The sequence below is a fragment of the Podarcis muralis genome, chromosome 10 (assembly GCF_964188315.1).
Source record: "Podarcis muralis chromosome 10, rPodMur119.hap1.1, whole genome shotgun sequence".
NCBI lineage: Eukaryota > Metazoa > Chordata > Lepidosauria > Squamata > Lacertidae > Podarcis > Podarcis muralis.
Genome location: NC_135664.1, coordinates 58,098,112 through 58,121,110, shown reverse-complemented (window position 1 = coordinate 58,121,110; position 22,999 = coordinate 58,098,112). Strand labels below are relative to the sequence as shown.

At 43.9% G+C, this 22,999-nt stretch overlaps 1 protein-coding gene across 7 annotated transcripts in view; it reads left to right on the top strand.

Annotated features, from left to right (window-relative positions):
- KDM5A (lysine demethylase 5A) overlaps positions 1–22,460 on the top strand; it is a 43,829-nt gene extending 21,369 nt beyond the window's left edge. For 2 of the 7 annotated variants that reach the window (XM_028745745.2, XM_028745749.2), the window contains 17 exons: positions 46–165; positions 1,978–2,172; positions 2,300–2,481; positions 2,718–2,842; positions 4,380–4,530; positions 6,193–6,310; positions 7,368–7,723; positions 8,518–8,656; positions 9,638–9,817; positions 10,384–10,545; positions 11,481–12,032; positions 13,132–13,275; positions 13,644–13,803; positions 14,111–14,331; positions 15,221–15,631; positions 18,645–18,707; positions 20,642–22,460. In XM_028745745.2, coding sequence (XP_028601578.1) covers positions 46–165; positions 1,978–2,172; positions 2,300–2,481; positions 2,718–2,842; positions 4,380–4,530; positions 6,193–6,310; positions 7,368–7,723; positions 8,518–8,656; positions 9,638–9,817; positions 10,384–10,545; positions 11,481–12,032; positions 13,132–13,275; positions 13,644–13,803; positions 14,111–14,331; positions 15,221–15,631; positions 18,645–18,707; positions 20,642–20,854 — 3,492 coding nt within the window. In that variant the 3' untranslated portion in view covers positions 20,855–22,460. Of the gene's footprint in view, positions 1–45; positions 166–1,977; positions 2,173–2,299; positions 2,482–2,717; positions 2,843–4,379; positions 4,531–6,192; positions 6,311–7,367; positions 7,724–8,517; positions 8,657–9,637; positions 9,818–10,383; positions 10,546–11,480; positions 12,033–13,131; positions 13,276–13,643; positions 13,804–14,110; positions 14,332–15,220; positions 15,632–15,966; positions 16,185–18,644; positions 18,708–20,641 lie in introns of all 7 variants that reach the window. The other 5 variants (XR_013394417.1, XR_003708471.2, XM_028745746.2 and 2 more) reach the window with 5 other exon arrangements.
- The last annotated feature ends 539 nt before the right edge of the window (positions 22,461–22,999 follow it).

The following is a 22,999-nucleotide window of genomic DNA, read 5'->3' as shown; positions in this document are numbered from 1 at the left end:
AATGATGCTTTCTTTCCAAAATCTCTCACTTCTCACTGTCTCTAGGTGTACCGGACCAATCAGTGTGCTGGCGAATTTGTTGTGACTTTTCCACGTGCCTATCACTCTGGATTTAATCAAGGATACAATTTTGCTGAAGCTGTGAACTTCTGCACTGCTGACTGGGTCTGTATACATCTGGCATAACCTAGCTTTTCTTTTATCTGGGCACTGTCTGGTGCTATATATTAAAAGGCATCCAAGTAGTACCCATCTGAAAAGGATTATTGTTTTGGTTACAGCTCAAGGTGCAGTTTTCTTTATATTGGGCAAAATACAGTTATGGCTATTTAGCTTTTTACTGAGGAGGTTTGGCAGCTCTCCAGTTTCCTTCTTGCCATTAGTATGGAACAAGCAACTTACAATAATAACCCTATGGTGGTTTGGTATCCAAATACTAATATGCTGTTAACATTAGGCAGGCATGTATTCGGACACCTCTTTAAAACTTTATTAAACTAGCATATCCAGATACATTGCTTAAGGTTTGCTTTTAAATTTTCTCATATTGCCTGTGTATTTTTTTTGATTGAGCAAAAAACACAACACTATTGTTACCTCTGTGTCCACTTGTATAAGCCCCTTGAATAATTTATGCATATGAGACTGTATTACACCATGCTATGATGATAAGTTACATAAGGCTGAATGGTCAAAATACCTTGCATCAAACCAATTTTAAGCACAACACTTGTTGCAGTCCAAAGCCTGGGTATTTTATCTAGCTTAGATGCAAGCTGAAACCTTGCAGAATTTCCAGAGGTTGTGACATGCTCTGTGCAGTAGTCGTCTTTTTGGAAATTAAATCTCAAATATTGGGGAAATTGAAACTTGTTCAGCATAGTCATACCTCAGGTTATAGCCACTTCAGGTTGCGTTTTTTCAGGTTGTGGACCGCCGAAACTTGGAAGTACTGGAATGGGTTACTTCCAGGTTTGGCGGTTGCGCATGCACAGAAGCGCCGAATCGCAACCCACGCATGCGCAGCCGCGGGTTGCGAACGCTGCAGGTTGCGAACGTGCATCCCACATGGATCACGTTCGCAACCTGAGCGTCCACTGTACTGACTTACAAAGTCAAACCTTCATTCACCACTCTGAAGAACATGAAATGGATATACTATATATTTTGGAAAGTTCTTTTGTCTGTTTGCTCTGCATTTGGACACCTTTGTTTTTAATAGAACCAGAACTTGAAAATTAAAATTGATATAATGCAATGTTGCAATATAATGCAAAGTTGATCATTTTGAAAGAAGCTTTGTATTTTCTACTTTTTTCATATTCAAGTGAGGCAAAATTTCCTTTTTTTGGACATCTGATCTTTAAGGTTGCCTCACTTGTTTTTTTGCTGAAATAATTACTTTTGGCAGGAGACTAGGTGATATACTTCAAGTCTTGCAGTGCAAGTCTAACTCTTACTCTGTTACAACGTTGACATCATTTTCCTCTGTTAAAATGTGTTGACTCTTGCAGCTTCTTTGGTTTATCATATATTATGAGGAGATGGTATCCCCTTGAGAGACTTACTTTCAAGTCTCACTCCTCTTGTTTTTTGCTTCTCATCCCCATTGCTGTTTATCTTTTTTTGTTCCCAACTAATTATGTGGTTGGCTTGGAGTTTCTGGGGGAGAGGCTGATTTCAGACAGGCTATTTGAGACTCCTTTGGCTTCATGTGAAATGAAGCCCTTGGGTTCCAGACCTCACACAAACAATTCCCTCATATCCCGCCCCCCAAGTTGACTCCAAAGAGCTTGGCTTACCGAGGCCCCTGGAGACCCTACTCCTGGATAGTGTGACACACTTAATGCTCATAATAATTGCCTATATCGTTTAATGAGACTATTTTAACGTGTTTTTCTCATGAACTCCAGTGTGGAAGCCCAAGATGAGCTGGAGATAGTTCTAAACCAGATATCTCGCTTCTCGCATTTCCAGCTTCCAATAGGTCGGCAGTGTGTCAGCCATTATCGGCGACTGAGGCGTCACTGTGTGTTCTCTCACGAGGAGCTAATTTTCAAGATGGCTGCAGACCCAGAGTGCTTGGATGTGGGGCTGGCTGCCATGGTCTGCAAAGAAATGACTCTCATGACAGAAGATGAGGCACGTTTAAGGGAGGCTGTCATACAGATGGTGAGTTCAGGGAAGCTCTGCTTTCATGCCCTTTTGGACTGAACAAAGAGATTGTGTGAGGCCTTGGAAACAAAAGGTCTTCCCCTGACCAGTATCTTTGTTAGATGTCACTTTTTCTTTGCATTAGGGAGTTCTGATGTCAGAGGAGGAAGTGTTTGAGCTGGTTCCAGATGATGAGCGTCAGTGTGCCGCTTGTAGGACCACCTGTTTCCTGTCTGCTCTTACCTGTTCCTGTAACCCTGAACGACTTGTATGCCTATATCATCCAAATGATTTGTGTTCATGCTCTATGCAGAAGAAATGTTTAAGGTACCATCTTCCCAGTCCATCCTGCTTCCTTTTGTATACTGCCTTACTTTCTGCCTTTAAACTAGGATAAATGTTTACAGTAATAATGTTCCCTCTTATTCAAAGATCCGGTGCATAGTAGTCTGACAAATACATAATGTTATTATCATCTCCCCCCCCCCTTTTTTTTTTTTTTGCTTCTACTCACTTGAAAGTTGAAGTACATTTGAAAGTTCTTCCTCCTTGTTTATCTCCAGATACCGGTATCCACTAGAGGACTTCCCTTCCTTGTTGTATGGAGTGAAAGTCAGAGCACAGTCCTACGATACATGGGTCAGCAGGGTCACAGATGCGCTGTCAGCCAACCTCAACCATAAGAAAGGTTAGATGCAGTTTTGTTTCCTATTGGAATCTGTTAAGAAAGGTTTTCAATTGGTTGGAAACACAAATGGGAGATGGACTTGAGCAAAACCAAATCCTAAAACAATATATAAAGTTCAGGGAAAACTATACAAAATACTTCACTAAGACATGTAAACATGTATTTAAAACCAAAAATACTAAAATGTTCAACATAGAACTGAATTAAGTCAGCAAATGATTTAACACAGTGAGCTCCAGAGAGCCAATGTGGCATAGCTATTAAGCGTGTTGGACTAGGATCAGTTTGAAATCCCCACTCAGCCATGAAGCTCACTGGACCAGCCACACATTCTCAGCCAAATCTGCCTGATTTGTGGGGAAGATACAAAATGGGGGCAAGTGAAGAACCATGTACAATAAAACATGCTTTGGAAGTGTCCCTGAGCTCAGAGGAACAGCTTGTAATGTGACACAAAGAAAGGCTACAGGGTCAGAAAAGCTGTGCTGGTATGTGATGCTACTTCCTTACGTTTCTACACTGTGGCTCTATGTCCTGCAGAGAGGTAATAGTTTTCTTGTCTTCAAAATAAGATTGAGACAGTATGCATTTGACCTGAGCAAGCTTACATGATCCAAGCAAGCTTATATGACATTCCAGCTGGGAATGTCACTTCTTGTGTCGTCTGAAATACTTGTTCCTTTTAGTACTGCATGCTTGACTTCCTGTTTCATTATATATATATATATATATATATATATATATATATATGGACCAGTTGCCCAGAAGCAGCCAATCAGCTGCTGCTCATTTATCAAGCAGCAAATGCTTTCAACATTAGATCATGCAGGACATACACTTGCAGCAAGGGATGGCTAGTTCAGAATTAAATTTGTAGTTTGACTCTTAAAAACAACAGATGGCTATCACCCTGGAAACTTCTTCTGTTCTTGAGGAGGTTTAATACTTAACATTGATTCCATGTAGCAAGGTGATGGGTGTGTTACACAATGTGTGCAGGGTTTCTGATACCAAACTAGTATCTCTTGCGGAGAGCTACCTGCACCCAGAAGCCTGGGGCGCACTGAGCTCAGCGCCCCCCAGGCTTCGGGCTTTGCGCGGCTCTCTGCAAGCCGTGGGAGAGCTACGTGAAGTCGCACAGCTCTCCCACGGCTTGTGGATAGCAGCCTGTTCTGGGGGCTGGTTTCCCCCCCTCTTTATTTCCCCCCCAAAAAACTAGGTGCCCCCTATGTGCCGGTGCGCCCTATGGGGCGAAAAATACGGTAATTAGTTAGTGGAAGTATTTGATTGCCAGCCTACCTTTCACACAATTTTTTTGCAGAAATGAGGCTAAAATACTGCCATGAAATGAGGCACCTTAACTAAAGTGAGGAGCAAATACTTTCTTGATGTAGGAAATAGCTCATAACGAATGGATGCATATGATAACTTGAATGTGTTCAGTCTACTGTTCTTGGGGACTTTGTGGTTGGGTGTGGGGAGTAGTTTGCTGTGCTTGTGTATATGTGCAAATGGCCTCTTAGCTAATTTCTTGCAGATGTGATTGAGCTGAGAGTGATGTTGGAGGATGCTGAAGACAGGAAATACCCAGAGAACGACCTCTTCCGCAAGCTGAGAGATGCTGTGAAAGAGGCAGAGACTTGTGCTTCAGTGGCCCAACTGCTTCTGAGCAAAAAACAAAAGCACAGGTATGACCAGGAAGGGTGGAGGTAGATTTTTGGCGTAACTGTATAAATCAGCAACCCAAAAACACTTATTCTACTGTCAAAATAAATTGTGCATGCCTTGTCAGAATCGACACTTTTCAAATGGAATATATTAGTTTGGTGGGCGGTTGGGGGGATGTGCCAAAGGCAGTTTGGTCGTGAAGGGGGGAGAAATTGGAAAGTGCTTAGAGAAGTCAAATCAGAAGGATTCTACCCCCTAGAGAATGCGTGTAGAAAACTTTTGCAGTGGTGAGAGAATTAGGGAACTGGTGAAACATTTCAAATTGGAAATAATGTGTTCAAAAATGACCAAACTGGTGTTGATCATATTTTGTTCATGCTGAAGGAATTTTGCTGCTTCTGGGTGCAACTAAAGGTAAAGGTAAAGGTACCCCTGCCCGTACGGGCCAGTCTTGACAGACTCTAGGGTTGTGCGCCCATCTCACTTAAGAGGCCGGGAGCCAGCGCTGTCCGCAGACACTTCCGGGTCACGTGGCCAGCGTGACAAAGCTGCATCTGGCGAGCCAGCGCAGCACACGGAAACACCGTTTACCTTCCCGCTAGTAAGCGGTCCCTATTTATCTACTTGCACCCGGGGGTGCTTTTGAACTGCTAGGTTGGCAGGCGCTGGGACCGAGCGACAGGAGCGCACCCCGCAGCGGGGATTCGAACTGCCGACCTTTCGATCGGCAAGTCCTAGGCGCTGAGGCTTTAACCCACAGCGCCACCCGCGTCCCTTTCTGGGTGCAACTAGAAAGACCTAATTAATATTTACATGGGTATTCTGAAGGACCCCTTTCTCCTCCATTTGAACTTGCATGTTAATAAAACTCACTGATGGAGGCCCTGCTCTGGTTACTTTACCTTCAAAAGTTGGGTTGATGGTGACAGCACTGAGCAATGTTGTCCCCAAATATTTGTGCTTGTTGTGAGGTGAAAATTGGTGGAGATTTTGGCAAGCTTTAACTCTGTATTTTTACATAAAAATCTACACTACTGTTAATTTTGATAAAATATTGGGCTATACAGCTTTTAAATTATTACATTGTTAACATCTGAACTCTTATTTTTCAGAGTGTGTGATGATAAGGCCTCAAACTCCCCTGCAGCCTCGATTTTATGTAACAAATTTGTTTACGTAACCAGAGGAAATTTACTATGTGTTGTTGTTGTTAATTTATTAATCACATTTGCCTTTGTCTCAGTGGTCTCAAGGCAATGTGCAATAAAAGAGTAAAAAACAGTTAAACACAAAACACCCAATACAGTTAAAACAAAACTAAAATGATACAAAATAGACACTCATGGCAATGACTTATTTATCCAGCTGGGAAAGCCTGTTGGAACAACAGCAACCAAAAAAAGTTGCTAAAAAGTGTGGATAGTGACACCTGTTGCATCTTGACAGGAATGCTGTTCCACAGAATGGGCAGCCACACTAAAAGCCCTGCTCCAAATTACTGTGGAGCGGGCTTCTGAGATGTTTGGAATTTACAGGAGAAACATCCCCAGAGAACAACTGGTCCTGGTCTGTATAGGGCTTTACATGCTAGTACCAACACCTTGAACATGGCCCGTTTGTTGACTCTGTTGCCCTCCAGGAACTGTGTATGTGATTTACAAGGTTCTTTTCTTTCCCCATAGTAGACTGACCCCAGAGAGCGGAAGGACACGGACCAAGCTGACTGTGGAAGAACTGAAAGCTTTTGTGCAGCAGCTGTTTAGTCTTCCCTGTGTCATCAGTCAGGCCCGGCAAGTAAAGGTGGGTTTTTGGAGAAGGCTGTACTTGGATTGAGTTTTGGTTCTCTTTAGAACGGAGGTGGCTACCTGATTTTGACTGAAGGGTGTTCATCCTGCACATGCAGTCATGCACAGGCCTGCAGCCCCTGCTCCTCAGCTGATCTTTGCAGTTCAGCTGTGTCTGTGTCTGTGTGTGGCAGGGAGTATGGGGGTGTTATCAACCCCTCTCTGCTCAACAGATGTTTGATCTTATGAGGTGGTGATTTCGATTGCCATCAAGGCACTGAACTGTAATAGTCTTAGCACTTTCTACTTTTTTTTTTAACCTCCTGCCACTAAAATCAGTGGGGTTTGTGGGGAAGGGAGCTGGATCAGGCTCTTCATCTGGAAATCAGCTGCCTCTGATTTAGAGCTTCCATTTCCTGTTTGAAATGAAAGTTCTGCAAGATAATTAATGAACATATCTAAGTTTGAAAATTATGCAACCCGGGGGCTGTGTTTAATACACTATTCCATTTAGTTCTGTGGTCTTTAAATCTTCCTAATGTGAAACAAAAAATAATTTGCATTTTGTGTACTCTAAATATAGCCAAAGTGATACAAAGGCAGATTGTTTTCCTGGCAGTGCTTGCTCTTCTTATGGTTTGAGAAGCAAATTGTTCAAAGGGGGGGAAGCAGTGAGCTGGACACTGTAGCATCTCAGGAAAGCAAAACATGGACAGTAATGAGACTGAATTTGATTGTTTCCAGTAGTCATAGTCAAGAAAAGTGTTTTATGGGGAAGGGTTTCAGGTTTAATACAACAGATAGAAGCAAGTGTCTTAGCACTGCTTGCCATTCCACTCAAAGCACTTAGAATAGCCCTTTATCCTACCTTGTTGGTTATTCTGGGCAGCATTTCTTGCAATAAACTATTCATTGTAGCTTTTTTCTGCCTGACATCAGATGTCATTGCTTGGAACCTCAATATTTCTGAACGTTCAGCTCATCCCAAACATACCAGTACCTAGTTATGCAGTCTGCAACCACTCTGGCAGCCATCACTGTAGTGAATGAGCACTTTGTTGTCACTCCCTTAGAACCTGCTGGATGACGTTGAAGAGTTTCATGAACGTGCTCAGGAGGCCATGATGGATGAGGTCCCTGACTCATCTAAGCTGCAGATGCTGATAGACATGGGCACTGGCCTCTATGTGGAACTTCCTGAATTGCCTCGCCTGAAGCAAGAGCTGCAGCAGGCACGCTGGCTGGATGAGGTGCGGGTGACCCTTTCAGATCCTCAGAGAGTCACCTTGGATGTGATGAAGAAGCTGATTGACTCAGGGGTGGGGCTGGCCCCACACCATGCGGTAGAGAAGGCCATGGCTGAATTGCAGGAGCTGCTCACAGTTTCCGAGAGGTGGGAAGAGAAAGCTAAAGTCTGCCTGCAAGCAAGGCGAGTATTACTCTTGGTCATTCTGCTCTCTGTTTACAGGACCTCGGAATTGCGGTGTCATTTAAGCCACAATGAGTTGTAGTCGAGTCTTGGCCTCCCAACACGTGAACTGACTCCTCTAATAAGTTTATGGAGCGGTGCCTGCCTTGTGGCTAAAAAATGAAACCAAACCATTCACATTCTAATTCCGTCCTTCAGAGATAAGTTTGGGAGCGCCTCACTAAAACTGCACTTTGAATCCTGTTGATGATATTCAGTTTTCATCATCAGCCTTAAAAATGGAATAAATAACGCTGAAAAATGCACTGCCACAGAGAAGGGGTTAGTTTTGGGTGATGGCTGTTCAGGCAATGACTACGTGGTAGCTAGGACTTACTTTATAACGATGATGATGATGATGATGATGATGATAATAATTTATTATTTATACCCTGCCCATCTGGCTGGGCTTCCCCAGCCACTCTGGGCAGCTTCCAACTGAATATTAAAATAGAATAGTCTACTAAATATTTAAAGCTTCCCTAAACAGGGCTGCCTTCAGATGTTTTCTAAAAGTCTGATAGTTGTTTTTCTCTTTGACATCTGGTGGGAGGGCATTCCACAGGGCGGGTGCAACTACCGAGAAGGCCCTCGGCCTGGTTCCCTGTAACTTGGCTTCTTGCAGCAAGGGAACCGCCAGAAGGCCCTTGACACTGGACCTCAGTGTCCGGGCAGAACGATGGGGGTGGAGACGCTCCTTCAGGTAAGAAAGCAAGACCATATGCTAATCAGGTTGTGCCCCCCTGCACCCCCAGGCCTCGGCAAAGCATAGCAGCTCTGGAGAGCATTGTCAATGAAGCAAAGAACATCCCTGCTTACTTGCCCAATGTGCTGGCACTAAGAGAAGCTCTGCAGCGAGCGCGAGACTGGACATCCAAAGTGGAGGCTATTCAGGTATGGTTCACAGCAAGCAATGCAGCTGGTATATATACCCTTAAATCCTTTCCAACAGGCATTTGCTTCCTTCCTTGAAAAGACAGCATCATTTTTTCATTTTGAAATCTGATATTCATTGATGGTCCCATTCATTTCCATGCTTTTTAATCCTGATGCATCCTGGCAATGCGTTGCAGTGTCTTCTTAATATTTACTTACCGTATTTATGTCCTGCCTTTCCATTTCAATAGAGATGCTGAAGGCGGCAAGCGATACACAGCAAAAATAGAATAAAACTGTAAAATTTCTTTAAGTGAAGAATGGCAGGGATTCTGTTCCCTGGCTGGGATTGTGTTTAGTTGTGAATAAAAGCTGACATTTTTAGTTTTCTGAACTGGCTTCAGAATGTAAGGGTGGATAGGCACTGCTGGTGACAACTGCTTAGTTGGAGCAACTTGAATACTGAAGCCTCCAATTAAATGAGCTGCATTTGTATTGATAAATATGTGGCATCATCCACCCAAGGAAGATTGCCTAGAGCCTTCTCATTACTTTATGGGTTGGGCCCATAGTGTAGCAACACAGCACCTGTGTTGGATGGAGAAAGTCCCAGGTTCAATCCCTGGTGGCAAGTAATGGGACAGACCACTGCAAGAAACTCTGAAACCACTGCCATGGTGGTCAGTATTGCCAGGTTAGGTGGGTAATATTTCTCCTAAAAGGCATCGTCCAATATATTTTTGGCAGCAGACATGGACCCTTTTATTTTCTCAGGGCTATTAGTGTGAATTGCTTTTATTTTACTGTTGTAATTTTATTCTCTTACTGTGTCATGCTGCGTTAATGCTCATATGTGATTTTATTGCACTTGTCCATTTTATCCTAATATAATTGAACAGTGTTGAAATCCACCCGTGGCTGCATAGGATGGCATAAGTTCAGTTTACTGTGGTGGTGGGAATGTTTAGCTGAGAATTATTCTTTACCCCCCCCCCCCAGAATGGGAGCAACTATGCATATTTAGAACAGCTGGAGAATCTGTCTGCAAAAGGCCGCCTGATACCCGTCCGCCTTGAGGCATTGCCGCAAGTCGACTCACAGGTAGCAGCAGCCCGTGCCTGGAGGGAGCGAACAGGCAGAACGTTCCTTAAGAAGAACTCGAGCTATACACTCTTACAGGTAAGTTGTGGGTAATCTTGTATTGGGGCCTGTAGAAATGGCCTTAGCATTGCCTTCAAATGGCTAACTGGGGCTAGTGTAAGTGTTATCAGATTTTTTTCAATGAATCTGGGGACACTTTTCAACTTCAATGGATTTTGTTTGGGGACTGATTTGTAAATCTGGGGGCTGTCCCTGGGAAATGGGGACAGCTGGTAACCTGAGGCTAGTGACTATCTCTATCTGATGCTTGGTGCTGGTATAGCCATAACACTTCCCTGTGTCTTAATGCATAACCGATTGAGAAGCATTATATCTGTGCATGAGTGAGATGAAAATACATGAACTTCAGTACCATGTTAAAGGGTTCTCTTTAGGAAAATGGGTCTGCTTTGCCTGAAATTGATTCCCCACCCTCCCCCAAAAAGTTTCAGCTTGCTAATTAAGTACTGTTTACCAAAATCATTTTAATTTGTCCCACTGGTGAATTCTGATTTAAATCTGGTTTCGAACGAAATTTGTCTGAAATGTTTCTGTGAAGCATTCGATCTGAGTGGTCTTATAACTGGTCTGCTTTTTTGTTGCAGGTTCTGAGCCCTCGAACTGACATTGGTGTTTATGGAAGCAGTAAGAACAGGCGAAAAAGAGTCAAGGAACTGATAGAGAAGGAGAAAGAGAAGGAGCTTGACCTGGAGTCCTTGAGTGAGCTAGAAGATGGACTAGAAGAGACCAGAGACACTGCAACTGTGGTAAGGAACTATAACAGCACTGCACTGGGTTTGATTTCTTCTATGGGGGGCCCTTGCATACTAACTTCATGGAACAATAAATGCTTGTGAGTGTTGTTACCTGTGGCAGGTATTTTGGCCAATTTTTGATCACTCCTTTTGTTTCCAGGCTCAGGACAAAGTGTTGATGCTAAAGTTTAGAGCCATGAATGGCTTGGGACTCTGGGTATCTTAATGTCTACCTTCATCTGTAGCCTCCTCTCCACATGCTGTGATCATGACCTGAGGCCCAGCTCTTCCAGGGCCAGGGCACCCAATGGAATGCCTTACCAACCAGGGTGCAACATGCCTCATTGCTATATAGTTTTAGGTGGCGGGTAAAGAGGCAGTTGTTTGTAATTTTTTGAGATTAAATAAAACAGAATAGCTATGCTGCATAGTTCTTGTTTGCTCAGTGGAAGTCTCTTCAGTGTTGAGATGGAAAGCTTTCATTCATAATTTTAAAAGTTATGTTAAAAATGGAAAGCATTTCGGAAGAATGATAAAATGTACCTGCATATAAAGATAATGATATAATTATGCTGTAAACCCTCATTACGTGGAGAGATGTGAACTGCTTTTGAACACTGGACTAATCTGTAAACATAAGTTCATAGGAAATTCTGTGGAAATTAAGATGATGGTTCTTCTGCACATTTAAAAATGATATATTTCTATAGTGCTTCCCATGAGTTTTTTGTGTTCAGTAATAATGTGCCAGAGATGGAGAGAAAAGTTTGCCTAAGGCCAGCTAGTTAGTTCATGGCAGAGATGAGATTCAAACAAGGGATCTTCTGATTCATAGTTTGGTGCTGTGGCCTCTTTGCTTCCTCAGCTCCCCACTTAAAGGAGGAAAATGGGGTTTAGCAGCTGAGCTGAGTGAAGGGTTTTCCCCTGTTCTTCTCCCTGTCCAATAGGTGGCAGTCTTCAAGGACCGTGAGCAGAAGGAGATTGAAGCCATGCATGCCCTCAGGGAAGCCAACCTGGCAAAGATGATGATGGTGGACCGCATTGAGGAGATCAAGTTCTGCATCTGTCGCAAAACAGCCAGTGGGTTCATGCTCCAGTGCGAACTCTGCAAAGACTGGTTTCACAGCACCTGTGTGCCCCTCCCCAAAACCAGCTCCCAAAAGAAAGGCTCCAGCTGGCCTGCCAAAGAAGTCAAGTTCCTATGCCCACTCTGCATGCGTTCGCGAAGACCCCGCCTTGAGACCATCTTATCTCTGCTTGTGTCCTTGCAAAAGCTGCCGGTCAGACTGCCGGAGGGGGAGGCACTCCAGTGCTTGACAGAGCGGGCTATGAGCTGGCAGGACCGAGCGCGGCAAGCTCTGGCTACAGATGAACTGTCCTCCGCATTGGCCAAGCTCTCTGTGTTGAGCCAACGTATGGTGGAACAGGCTGCCCGGGAGAAAACAGAGAAAATAATCAGCGCAGAGCTACAGAAGGCCGCAGCCAACCCTGACCTACAGGTAGGGGTGAGGCGGGGCCTAAGCAATACATAGGATGTAGTTTGTTTCTCTGGTGTATGTAGTGCGTCTTTCTGGGAACACTTGAAAAGTTGTTGCATATTAAGAACTGTTGCTTAGTTTGATCTGAAAGCAGTCCATCTCCTGCAACACAAAACTTCTGGTGATTTGTTTTTTTAAAAAAAATCTTAGGTGTCTTGTAAGGCCTACAAGTGAAGGTGCACACAATAAGGACCTCCACAAAAACAGTAAGGCACAGAACTTTATAAAAATGTATATTCGGTTTTCATAGCTGCAGTGCACCATTCAGACAATGGCTAGTTACTCTGGAATTCCAGCTGATCTGATCACATTTTCTTTTGCATTACAAAAATAAAGTCACAAGGCTTACAACAGGGGTCAGCAACCTTTTTCAGCTGTCCCTCAGACAATGTGGTGGGCCGGACTATATTTTGAAAAATAAATAAAAATGAACGAATTCTTATGCTCCACAAATAAGATGCATTTTAAATAAAAGGACACATTCTACTCATGTAAAAACACGCTGATTCCTGGACTGTCCGCGGGCTGGATTGAGAAGGTGATTGGGCCGCATCCGGCCCCCAGGCCTTAGGTTGCCTACCCCTGGCTTACAAAACCAGGTGAATAAGGTTCAGTTTGAATAGGAGTGGGTTCACAGTTTAATAAACTCAAGTTTGTTACGAATGTAGGTAAGTGGCCAAATTGCATCCGTTTTCTTTAAGCACATAAAGTATATTCATTGACCAGCAGGGGGTTTATAGGCTGCAAAGCCAGAGATTGTAAAATGTGGCAATCAGGACAGGTGAATGTAGGTGTACTTCCCGTATTGTTTTACTGATGGGATTATAGCTTTACTTTGAAGAGTTACTAATCACATTTTGGTATCCTGCCTCCTGTTTGCTTCACTCCTTTTTCTGTTTTGGCTTTCTCTGCCAAAATACAGTATACTGTATTTTATTTAGATGTGAAGATTACATTTCTGGATCTGAATTGTATCCATAGAGCAAAGCAAAGGAGACCTCCTGTTGAATTCTTCTAAATTAACTTAGTTTTAACCTCCTAATACTTTTTCACCCCTTAGGGTCACTTGACTAGTTTTCAGCAATCTGGCTTTAACCGGGCAATGAGTAGTGTGTCATCATCTCCACGACAGACTATAGACTATGATGATGAGGAGACGGATTCAGATGAAGCCATCAGGGAAGCATTTGGCTATGACATAAAGGTCAGCACTGCAGTAAAAATCTTTGAGCCATTCATGTCAGTTTTATTTCTTCAATGAAACTTCAGCCAATTTACTGTAGCTTACATTCACAGCTGTAAAAGTTGCTTGACACATCAAGGTGATCCAAGATGTGTCATGAAGCTTGTAATGGATTTTAATCTTACTGCAGAGTTTGCATTTGAATTAACTGACTGGAAATGAGCAAAAATGCACTGTCCGTCCCCATAAATCTGGAGAGAGGTATTGGCCCTCTTGTCTATCTGTTGCAGTGGTTAAAAAGTAAACCATAACCCATGTTCCTATAACACACTAGCTTAACATATGTTGGCACAAAAATAGATAACTCTATACTTACATTCTGCTCGTAGGACAATGCCAGTGTAAAATCCTCTAGCAGTGTGGAGCCCAACTTGTTTTGTGATGAAGAAATTCCCATTAAATCTGAAGAAGTTGTAACACACATGTGGACAGCCCCCTCCTTCTGTGCTGAACATGCATATTCATCAGCTTCCAAAAGCTGCTCCCAAGGTAACATTTCCTATATATATGGGGCATCTAAGGGATTGTCTGACCTCACAGTAACATGTAACACTTGAGTGCCTTGTGGCTCTTGAGTAATTAACTATAATTCTAGCTTCCGCTGCTGTGTTTGATCATTCAAGAGACTTTGCAGTCTGCCATAATTAAGGGAAATAATTGCCATTCGCTACTAAGAAATACAGCATTTGAAATGTTTATTTGAAGTCTTGTCTGTTCTAATCCTTTTTATGTTAATGGAAAATTAAACCATTCTCTTTTGACTTGTCTGGTGTGATTTTCGGCTTCTCTCTAAAAGGCTCCAACACCCCAAGGAAGCAGCCTCGCAAAAGCCCCCTGGTACCTCGAAGTTTAGAACCTCCTGTGCTTGAGCTGTCTCCTGGAGCCAAATCACAGCTAGAAGATTTAATGATGATCGGAGATCTCCTAGAGGTTTCTCTGGATGAGACCCAGCACATCTGGCGGATCTTGCAAGCAACACATCCACCATCAGAGGATAGGTTTCTACATATTATGGAGGTGAGGATGGGTGTTCTATACTGAGAATCATTTAGTTCCCTTAACTTACCTTCAAAAGGAAGAGTTTCCATCTCTTTCCTTCCCCCAAGTCCTTTTTCAAGACATGCTTACTTAATGCTGTAGGGTTCCCCTCTGTTTCTTCCACATCCACTGAGGAAGGCAGGGCTGCCTGTGGCTCTGGGTCTAGGAGATGAAACAAAATTGGCTAGAACAACAACTACCTTCTCTTCCCTGCTTAGTTAAGCTAGAGGAGGGGTGGGGAATCTTTACTATGTTGAGGGTTGCATTCCTTCAGGGAAAGCCTCATTCCTCCCCCCCCCATCACTTTTTCATCTCTTTCCCTACCCCATCAAAAATCTCCTTCTTACTAGGCAGTTTGGCTCAGGGGAAAACAGACTCAGTCATGTGTGTGAGAGAGCTTTTTATTTAAGCCTATCTGTTGTAGAGGGAAGTCAGGCAGGCTGCAGGCTGGATCCAAAGGCTGCTGGTTCCTGAGCTCTGGTGTAGACAGTATGAGCTAGATGGACCAACTGGTCATTTTCTGTATAAGATTGAGAAAACTTAGAACTGCAGCACCTGCCTTTCAGGGTCATGTAGCCTGTCTCTCTCTGCATATATGTGCACACATTCTGCTTATTGATATGCATTACATACACTCTTTTGTGCCCTCCCAGTGGTGACTGAAATGACCAATGTTGTGGGGTGGATGAAGGGTTTTCACTTGGCCTCCACTCCAACAATGAACAGTGTCACCCAAGTAGCATCACAGCAGTATGTGTTGCACTCCCTGGAATCGCTACAGGATTTAAACAATCCTAGTTCCTTCACTTTGCTTTGTGATATGTCCGTCTTCCTAAACTTTCTTTTGTCAAACTACCTTTTCTTTAAGGATGACAGCATGGACGAGAAGCCATTAAAAATGCGGGGAAGAGACTCTTCTGAGCGGAAGCGCAAGCGCAAGCTGGAGAAAGCAGAGCAGTTCTTTGGCGAAATGAAGCAGAAGTCTAAAGAGCTGAAGAAGTTGGAGAAACCCAAGAAGAAGAAGCTAAAACTGACCATGGATAAGACGAAGGAGCTGAACAAACTGGCCAAAAAACTGGCCAAGGAGGAGGAGCGGAAGAAGAAGCGTGAGAAGGCAGCCGCGGCCAAGGTGGAGCTGGTGAAAGAGTGCACAGAGAAAAAGAGGGAGAAGAAAATCTTGGATATCCCCTCCAAGTATGACTGGTCAGGAGCTGAGGAGTCTGATGATGAAAATGCAGTATGTGCTGCACAGAACTGCCAGAGGCCCTGCAAGGACAAGGTGGGTCACCTTGGCTGAACCTTTTCAGAGCTCAGTACTAGCCTGCTGTCTTTCAGGCTGTCTTAGCATTCTGTCACTTTATTTTTATTTAAAGGGTAGAAACCATACAAATGTATGCTTGATAATAATGAACAAGGAATTTTATGCGTGTGTACCATTTGTGCATGTATGACTTAGGCTGTTCTGAAGCAGAATTCAGTCTTGCTAACTGGATTCTGACTGTTGACAGATGCAGTTTAAGAGATGCAGTAGAGAAATGGGTAAATCTGAAAATAGTTCGTCCATCTGATAAGTTTTCCCATCTCCTCATCTTTCCTTCCCTGCTGGCACTCTAGAAAACCTGCTGACTGACACCCAGGAGTTAATTCCAGACTTGAGAGAGAACTGTATTCCCAGGCCTTGGTGTGTATCGAAGTGAAAGTCTCTAAGCTGGCCGTGCGGTCCTCGTCTAGGAAAGTTAATCTTCCAAAAGCTCTTGCATAAAGCCTGTGAGCCATGAGTCTGCAGGTTGAGGGAAGCCACATGCTGCACTGCCCCACTTTTCTTGCTGGAGGTAAATCTGCAGAGCTTTTAGAACTGATCGGATTATAGCAAATTAAATCTCTTCCGCCCTGGAGACCTTTTTTCAGGTCCACTTGCAGCAACTTTGGACTCTACTTTCAGCTCTGCAAGAGCAGTCTCCTGGAAGCAACACTCAAACTCCATCACAGTTTTGTGCTGCTTCTGTTCAGAGAACATTCCACAAAGCTGCTCTGCATGTGTGTGCACGCATAACTAGGATTGACTTGTGTGTTGGCAATGCCAGCTGTTGCCTATGTGCAGTAATGCACCTAATCACCCAGGGTGGGGAAACAGGGTATGCACTAACAGAGGGTTCTTGTGCAGGTGAACAATGCAGATTGCTGTTGGCTGTGTGGTTCTTTGTTGAAAAATAAAGCTTTCCTTTTGCAAAAAAAGCCACACGCCTCAAAATGTAAATCCTGCACAAGTGCATAAGCTGCTGCAGAAATTTCCATATGCTGCAAAAGCCAGGGGTTTGCTGCAGAATTTAGCTGCAGAGACCTAGGGAACACACCATGAAGATGCTTTAAATTGCCTATTTTTTAGACTGATCGCTCACACTATCCACACCAGTTCAGACCAGAGAATATTGTAGAACATCCTTGCTAATTTGTTCCTTTATAAACTTAATATATTTTTTAGAAACCAGTTTAAAACATATTGCCACTCATAGTTGCCCTGCCCACTGTGCACTTGTCCAAAAAAATACAAATAAAAAACGTTTCAGTGCCAAGAGGCTGCTAAACACTGGCAAACTGTAGGAGAAAGAGTTTCATGGCATACAGTAGCCATCAATAATGTTTCCGTACATTTCTCTTATTCTGATGTTTTGCACTGTTTTGCTTAAGATGGCACACTTGTTCTAAGACCCAACGGTTGGTCCTGTGGAAAGTGGTGGTCAAAGAATAATAAAATAGTAGAGTTGGATGGGACCGTGAGGGTCATCTAGTCCAACTCCCTGCAATGCAGGAATCTTAAGCACCCATGACAGATGACCATCCAACCTCTGCTTTAAAAACTTCCAGTGAAGGAGAGTCCATGGTCTTGAAGAGGGAGAAGGACCCAGGTAATAAGAAAGTTGATGCAGATGCTGGAGCACAGTGGACTCCATTCTGCCACTTTATGAGATTCCAGCCTCAAAGCTATGAAGACACGAATGGTTCCTTAAGTCTGAATCTGAAGTTGCTGGAACAGGTGGAGTTGTTTGCTGCCCCCAGCAAAGCTACAAGCTTGAGGACCAAGCTCAAGCCCCCATCTTCCTACCTGCTAACCATAGTCACCTTAGTCTTATCTAGATAGGGCTTTAATTAACTTTGATCCTCAGTGGTCAGACATCAGGCATAGACTCTGCAGAACCTGGATTGGACAGAAAGTATAGTGATCGTTACATGAGTAATGCCTAATGCCATCCCTACACCTGATATCTCCCAGTGGTTTCATACATAGTGGGTGTGCATTATGGGATTCTGTAAGAAGGGCTGGTGGGGGTGAGGCAGGGAAGTGAGCAATCTCATCTTACTGGCCCTTGGGGTTTCTCTCAAGAATGAACACAATAGCCAAGCAATTCCGTGAATATTAGTTCTGTAACTGGGGCACCAAGACTCATGGCTAGTACTTTGAAAGGCTGCAAGGAAGTCTTAACAAGGCCTGTAGGAGATTGTTTCTCCCATTGTAGATGGGAATCAACCAAAAAAGCCACAATCAAAGTCTCTGTGCCATTTAGACCAAAAGTCAGTTTGGCAGGCATTTCAGAAAACATTATTTTTGGGGTGCAATTTGCCACTTGGACAGGTCCACTGGATGATGCTTTGCAGATATAGTGGCAGCAAAGAGGGAAGGCTGATGTGTCCATTGGTCAGTTTTGGCATTAATAAGAGTTAACACTGGTCTCTCCTTCACGTGCATCAACTTCCTAAACCAGGGAGACAATGCCAATGAATAGGCTATTGGGAGTAACACTGGCTAAAGTCAACCTTCTGTTGTACACGTCAGCCAGACCATTGACAGGTACCCATTCCCTGTTGCTTATCCTCCAGAGTTGCGGAATCCAGCTTGCTTCATGAATCCAGTGGCACACCAGCCTAAAAGGCCTACTACCCCAGTGAGGGCACCTGAGGGAGGGATCTCTGCCTTCCAAGTTGGCAGTGGTGTCACCCACCTTGCCTAATAGGCTTTCAGACTAGGGCAGATCGTGGATCCCAGAACTTACCCTGTTGCATGAACAGAGCCAGGTATTGGTGTAGACCCCTGGTTGTCAGAGACCGAGAAGTTCAAGTCAGCTCCGGCCTTGGTTTGTATGCTGAATTATCCAGTATAATGGGTCTGCCCAACCTCCAGCACTGCAGAAATAGATTTTGCATTCAATGAACTAAGAACCGCATACCTTAATGCATAGCTAAGGTACCAATAACTGTCTTTACCAATAACTGACACTTCTCTCTCCCCACTGCAGTTTGGATACTTGCACGAGACCAAAACCAGGCCTTACTCAGCCAGGTCTCATAACGCACAAAAGGTCAGTGGCCTTATCCAGAATTAAATAATGGATAATAAATGTTTAATTGCCCACTGACGGTTCCAACAACCATGACAGGTTGGAGGCAACAGCCCTGCACCCCTAAAACATCCCAGCAATTGCAGGAAGTGACACAGAATTAGCACCTCCTCAAGTACTCTTGAAGTGCTCTGCTTGGAGACAAGAGGAGGGAGAATTGGGTCCAAATGTTGGAGTATCTTAATTTACTGTACTTCATTCATCTTTTTGGGTAGGATTAAGGTCAGACGCTCAGTTAAAATCCTTTTGACTGCTGAAATAAATGCTTCTCAGTGTCGGGAACCAAAGCTTGTGTTTCTCTTTTTGATGACAGCATGCTTGCCTTTGGTTTAACTCATAATTTTAGCACTTCCATCCCACTTGTGCTTCCTCTTTTATTTGCTCCTGCCACTGCATGGTGGCCATTAACCCTCTGCCACATACGGGCAAAAAAACACAAGCAGGAATTCTTTGATCAGTGACTAAAGCATTGCTAGAAACAAAAAAGTAGGCTTGGCTCAGAACAGCAAAAAGGGGAAGCAAACTGTGTTTAGAATAGACTTGAATTAAGGAGGTTTACAATAATATGATCGAATTGGGTTTATGGCTACTTTGAGATAGTCAATAAATTTTAAATTCTTTTAAAGTAGAGTGCACTTAATTTAGGGGACAAAATCCGATACTACTTGAAAATCAAGCCAACTACTAATTTAGGGGATGATGGTCTGTTTCAACTTGATACCTATGGTAGAGTTGAATATATGAAGCTGCCTGATACCTTTGGCCCAGCTACTTAGACGGGCAGCAGCTATCCAGGTTTGGATTTGCTGCAGGCTTGAACATGAATGTCTTCATATATGCATATATTATGCCATAAAGCTGTGGACTCTCCCTTTACTTTTTTACTTCCAATTTTGCCTGTACATGACATTGAAACCACAGATTTCAGGAAGGGCCAGTTTCTGGTCAGGAATACCTTAATACTGGAAATACTTTGTGTGTGTGTGTGTGTGTGTGTGTGTGTGTGTTCGTGTTCGTGTGTATGTTCTTGAGGAGGAAATGGAGTATATTGAACAAATGGACATTGTAATTATCTAGAAAGTGAGCCTTAAATGTATAGCAGCAGCAGCAGCTAATTCCCACTGTGTTTTGTCCCTGGCCTTTGTGATCTTAACTGCAAGAACTGGGGTTGTGCTCGTGTCATTTCACATGATTATTTTTTATGCAAAGTGCCATGTATCTTGGTGGTGAAATGCAAGAGCCTAATTGCCCACTTACCGGAATCATAGTCCCCTCTGTGTTATGGAAGTTTATGCAGGTAATGTATGCTCATACTGTATGCAAGCTAGGATGTTGTATGAATCTCTGAGTCTTCTGGGTGCAGGCTGTGAAAACCCTGCTTTGTTACTTGAATGAGAATTGAAACATCTGAACCATGGGAGGCACCTGCGATATGTTGGTTTCAAAAATGAAGTCTCCAGGTAAATCCTACAGAATGGGGCTTTTCCTTCTCACAGGCTTTCCCTGCCCATTTCTGTTGCATTAACCAGGGAGTCGTCCTCCCTGGTAAATTCCCAGCCAAGTATTCTGCACCCCTCAGTCTGTCCCCTTGAGCAGAAGTTACCTGGGAACAACTGATGAGGTGCTGTAGCATCTGCTGCTGGTTTCTGGCATCCTTAACGCTGCTCCTGATGGACAGGCTGAAGGTCTGGGGCCAGATGCAGTTCTCTCCTCCAAAGATGCCCGGTTTGGTGGTAAAGAATGAATGTATTAACCCTTGCTTCTCTAATGACACCTGAATAGGTCTGTACTCCAGTTTCTCAGCTTCTGTAATGCTAAGCTGGAGAATTCTGTCGCCTTTTGTGAGTTTCTCTTCCGTTGCGATGTCACTAACACGTGTCTATTGTATCTTACAGGTAGACTGGGTGCAGTGCGATGGCGGCTGTGATGAGTGGTTTCATCAAGTTTGTGTTGGTGTCTCGCCAGAAATGGCCGAGAGTGAAGATTATATCTGTATAAACTGTGCAAAGAAACAGATGCAGGGGGCAGGCAGTCCGACACACGCACCACCTCCTCATTTTCTGCTGAGCTACAAACTACCTTTGGAGGACCTCAAGGAGACGAGTTAGCAGCCGCTTGGTCTTACTGGGACGTAAGGGAAATGGAACACTAAGATGGCGGCGTGAAGCTAATGTAGCCACTGGGAAATGCTCCACTTCTGCGGACGTACGGCCCTATAGCGGAGCTGGCCCCATATAGCTGGCTTCCTTTACGCAAAAGGGATGTCATGGGCACAGGGGTACTGACCCAGCTATGCAGATACCACCCTGTTGGAAGTCCCAGCCAGTGTATTTACTCCCATGTTTCCTTTAAGAAAAGAAGAGGCTAAGCATAGGTACCACCTTCAGGCTGAGCAGATCTGAGGCCCATGGATTAAGCTGCTTTGCCTCAGCAGTTCAAATGGGGGTCATTGCTGAGAATCCTGCAACCCACAAGTTTGCCTCTTGAGTGGTGGGCTGATTGGGCAGAGGTGCCTAGGCCATGCTATGTGGACAAGGAACTTGCGTCGAGCACCACACAGGGGGAGATGGGTGGGTGGAATACAAACAAACAAATTAGCTCCTGGTTTTGTTGTTAGAAGGCAAAGGAACTATAGGTCTTGGAAACAGACGTTGATTTTGTGTTTGCCCTCCTTCCTTTGGTGGTCCCTCCCCTCGTTGGGGAAAGCTCACCGTATAAATTAACATGTAGCTGAGGGTATGTTTCCTTGGCAAAGCACTCCTCTCTGCACTGGTGGCCATTTCCCCTTGTCTCAGGCTTTGCTTGACACCCTGTCACTAAGCTGTCTTGAAGCAAGGTGCAGCTGGTATGGTAGGTATCACGAGTGCATGGGGTTGGAGATGGGGGCCGAGAGTAGCCCAGCTTCCTCACGATTCCACACTGACATGCTTCTGTGAAAAACGCCAGCTCACAAGTATTCCCAGCATCACCAAACGGTAGTTTCACAGTTCTAAAAATGCAGTCTACAGATTGCAGCCCTGCTTCCTCGCCTTTAGGTTTCTATGGATTAAAGGCCTACACTTGGCTACAAATCTGGCTCAATCTCTCTCTCCGCGCCCCCCCCCCCCCCGCTTTCCTGGAAGAGAGGCGACTTGGGGAGCAGGTGGCAATTGTTTTAGTAAACCAATTTTTAAAAAAGGACTGGTTTTTACTTTTTTCTATGTCTCGGACTACTGACTTGTTCTACAAAAAAAAAAAGAAAGATTATTTTTCTTTGGTTTTTATACTTAACCACGGTTACCAGCAGCACAGAAAAAAGAGAGAGGCACACACACACACACACACACACACACACACACACAAAAACCTGCCTGCAGGCTTGGGTTTTTAACTTCATTCCTTCCTTGTAGTACAAGGAAATTAGCAGTTACTCCCCACATCCTTGCTCCACCTGCTGCCTGTGTTTTAAATAGGTAAAAACAAAACATTTCATGTGCTACCTTCATGTTGGAGTTTGTTCTGTTAGCAGGGCATCTTGATCCTTGCTGGCTTTTCTGTGAGTGGCTGAAACTGGCCATGGTGGTGTCTCTCTCTCCCCCCCCCCCCGTTCCCATTATCTATTGTGTTTCCATTCTTCTACAGTTCTAGGAGTGTTGTAACTATAGTGTCCAGTCTTACTAGATGCAGGGGTTGGGATTTTCTAAAAGATAAAAATCTTGTAGTGTTCTGCCTTGACTGTTTTGTGTCCCTTCTGTTGTATCTGGTACTTGGAGATGTCGTTGATCAAGCATCTTTGTCCTGAAGCACATCGCTGGCTTCCGTCTGCAAATAATGCACCTCCTATAATATCGGGGTGGGGGACTCTCATTAAGTCAAGAGGTGGGTCTAGTGTTTTCATAAAACTGTTTACAGGACCCACAAGTGTTCTCCTGAGCTGCATTTCAACTTGACCCTCTAACTCCTTTGTGAAGAAGTGGAAAATGCTGACAACTTTCTCAAGTTTTCACTACATGTTGAAGAGGCAGGCAACCCACTTCTGCTTCCGCTGTAAAATTGAATTGAAAAACATCTTTCCTCTTCAACAGCTCATGCAATCATAGTTGACATTTCAAAGAAATCTCTGGCTGGGTTTCCTTGGTCTCCCCCATTCATTTATATAGCTTTCTGGATTGCAGTTTCAGCTTTTGGAAGCAAAGTGTCCTCTCAATTGTGTGGCCGCAAGGTAAGAAAGTCTAGTGATTTGCAAAGAACAACTAAAGCAGATTATTGATCCC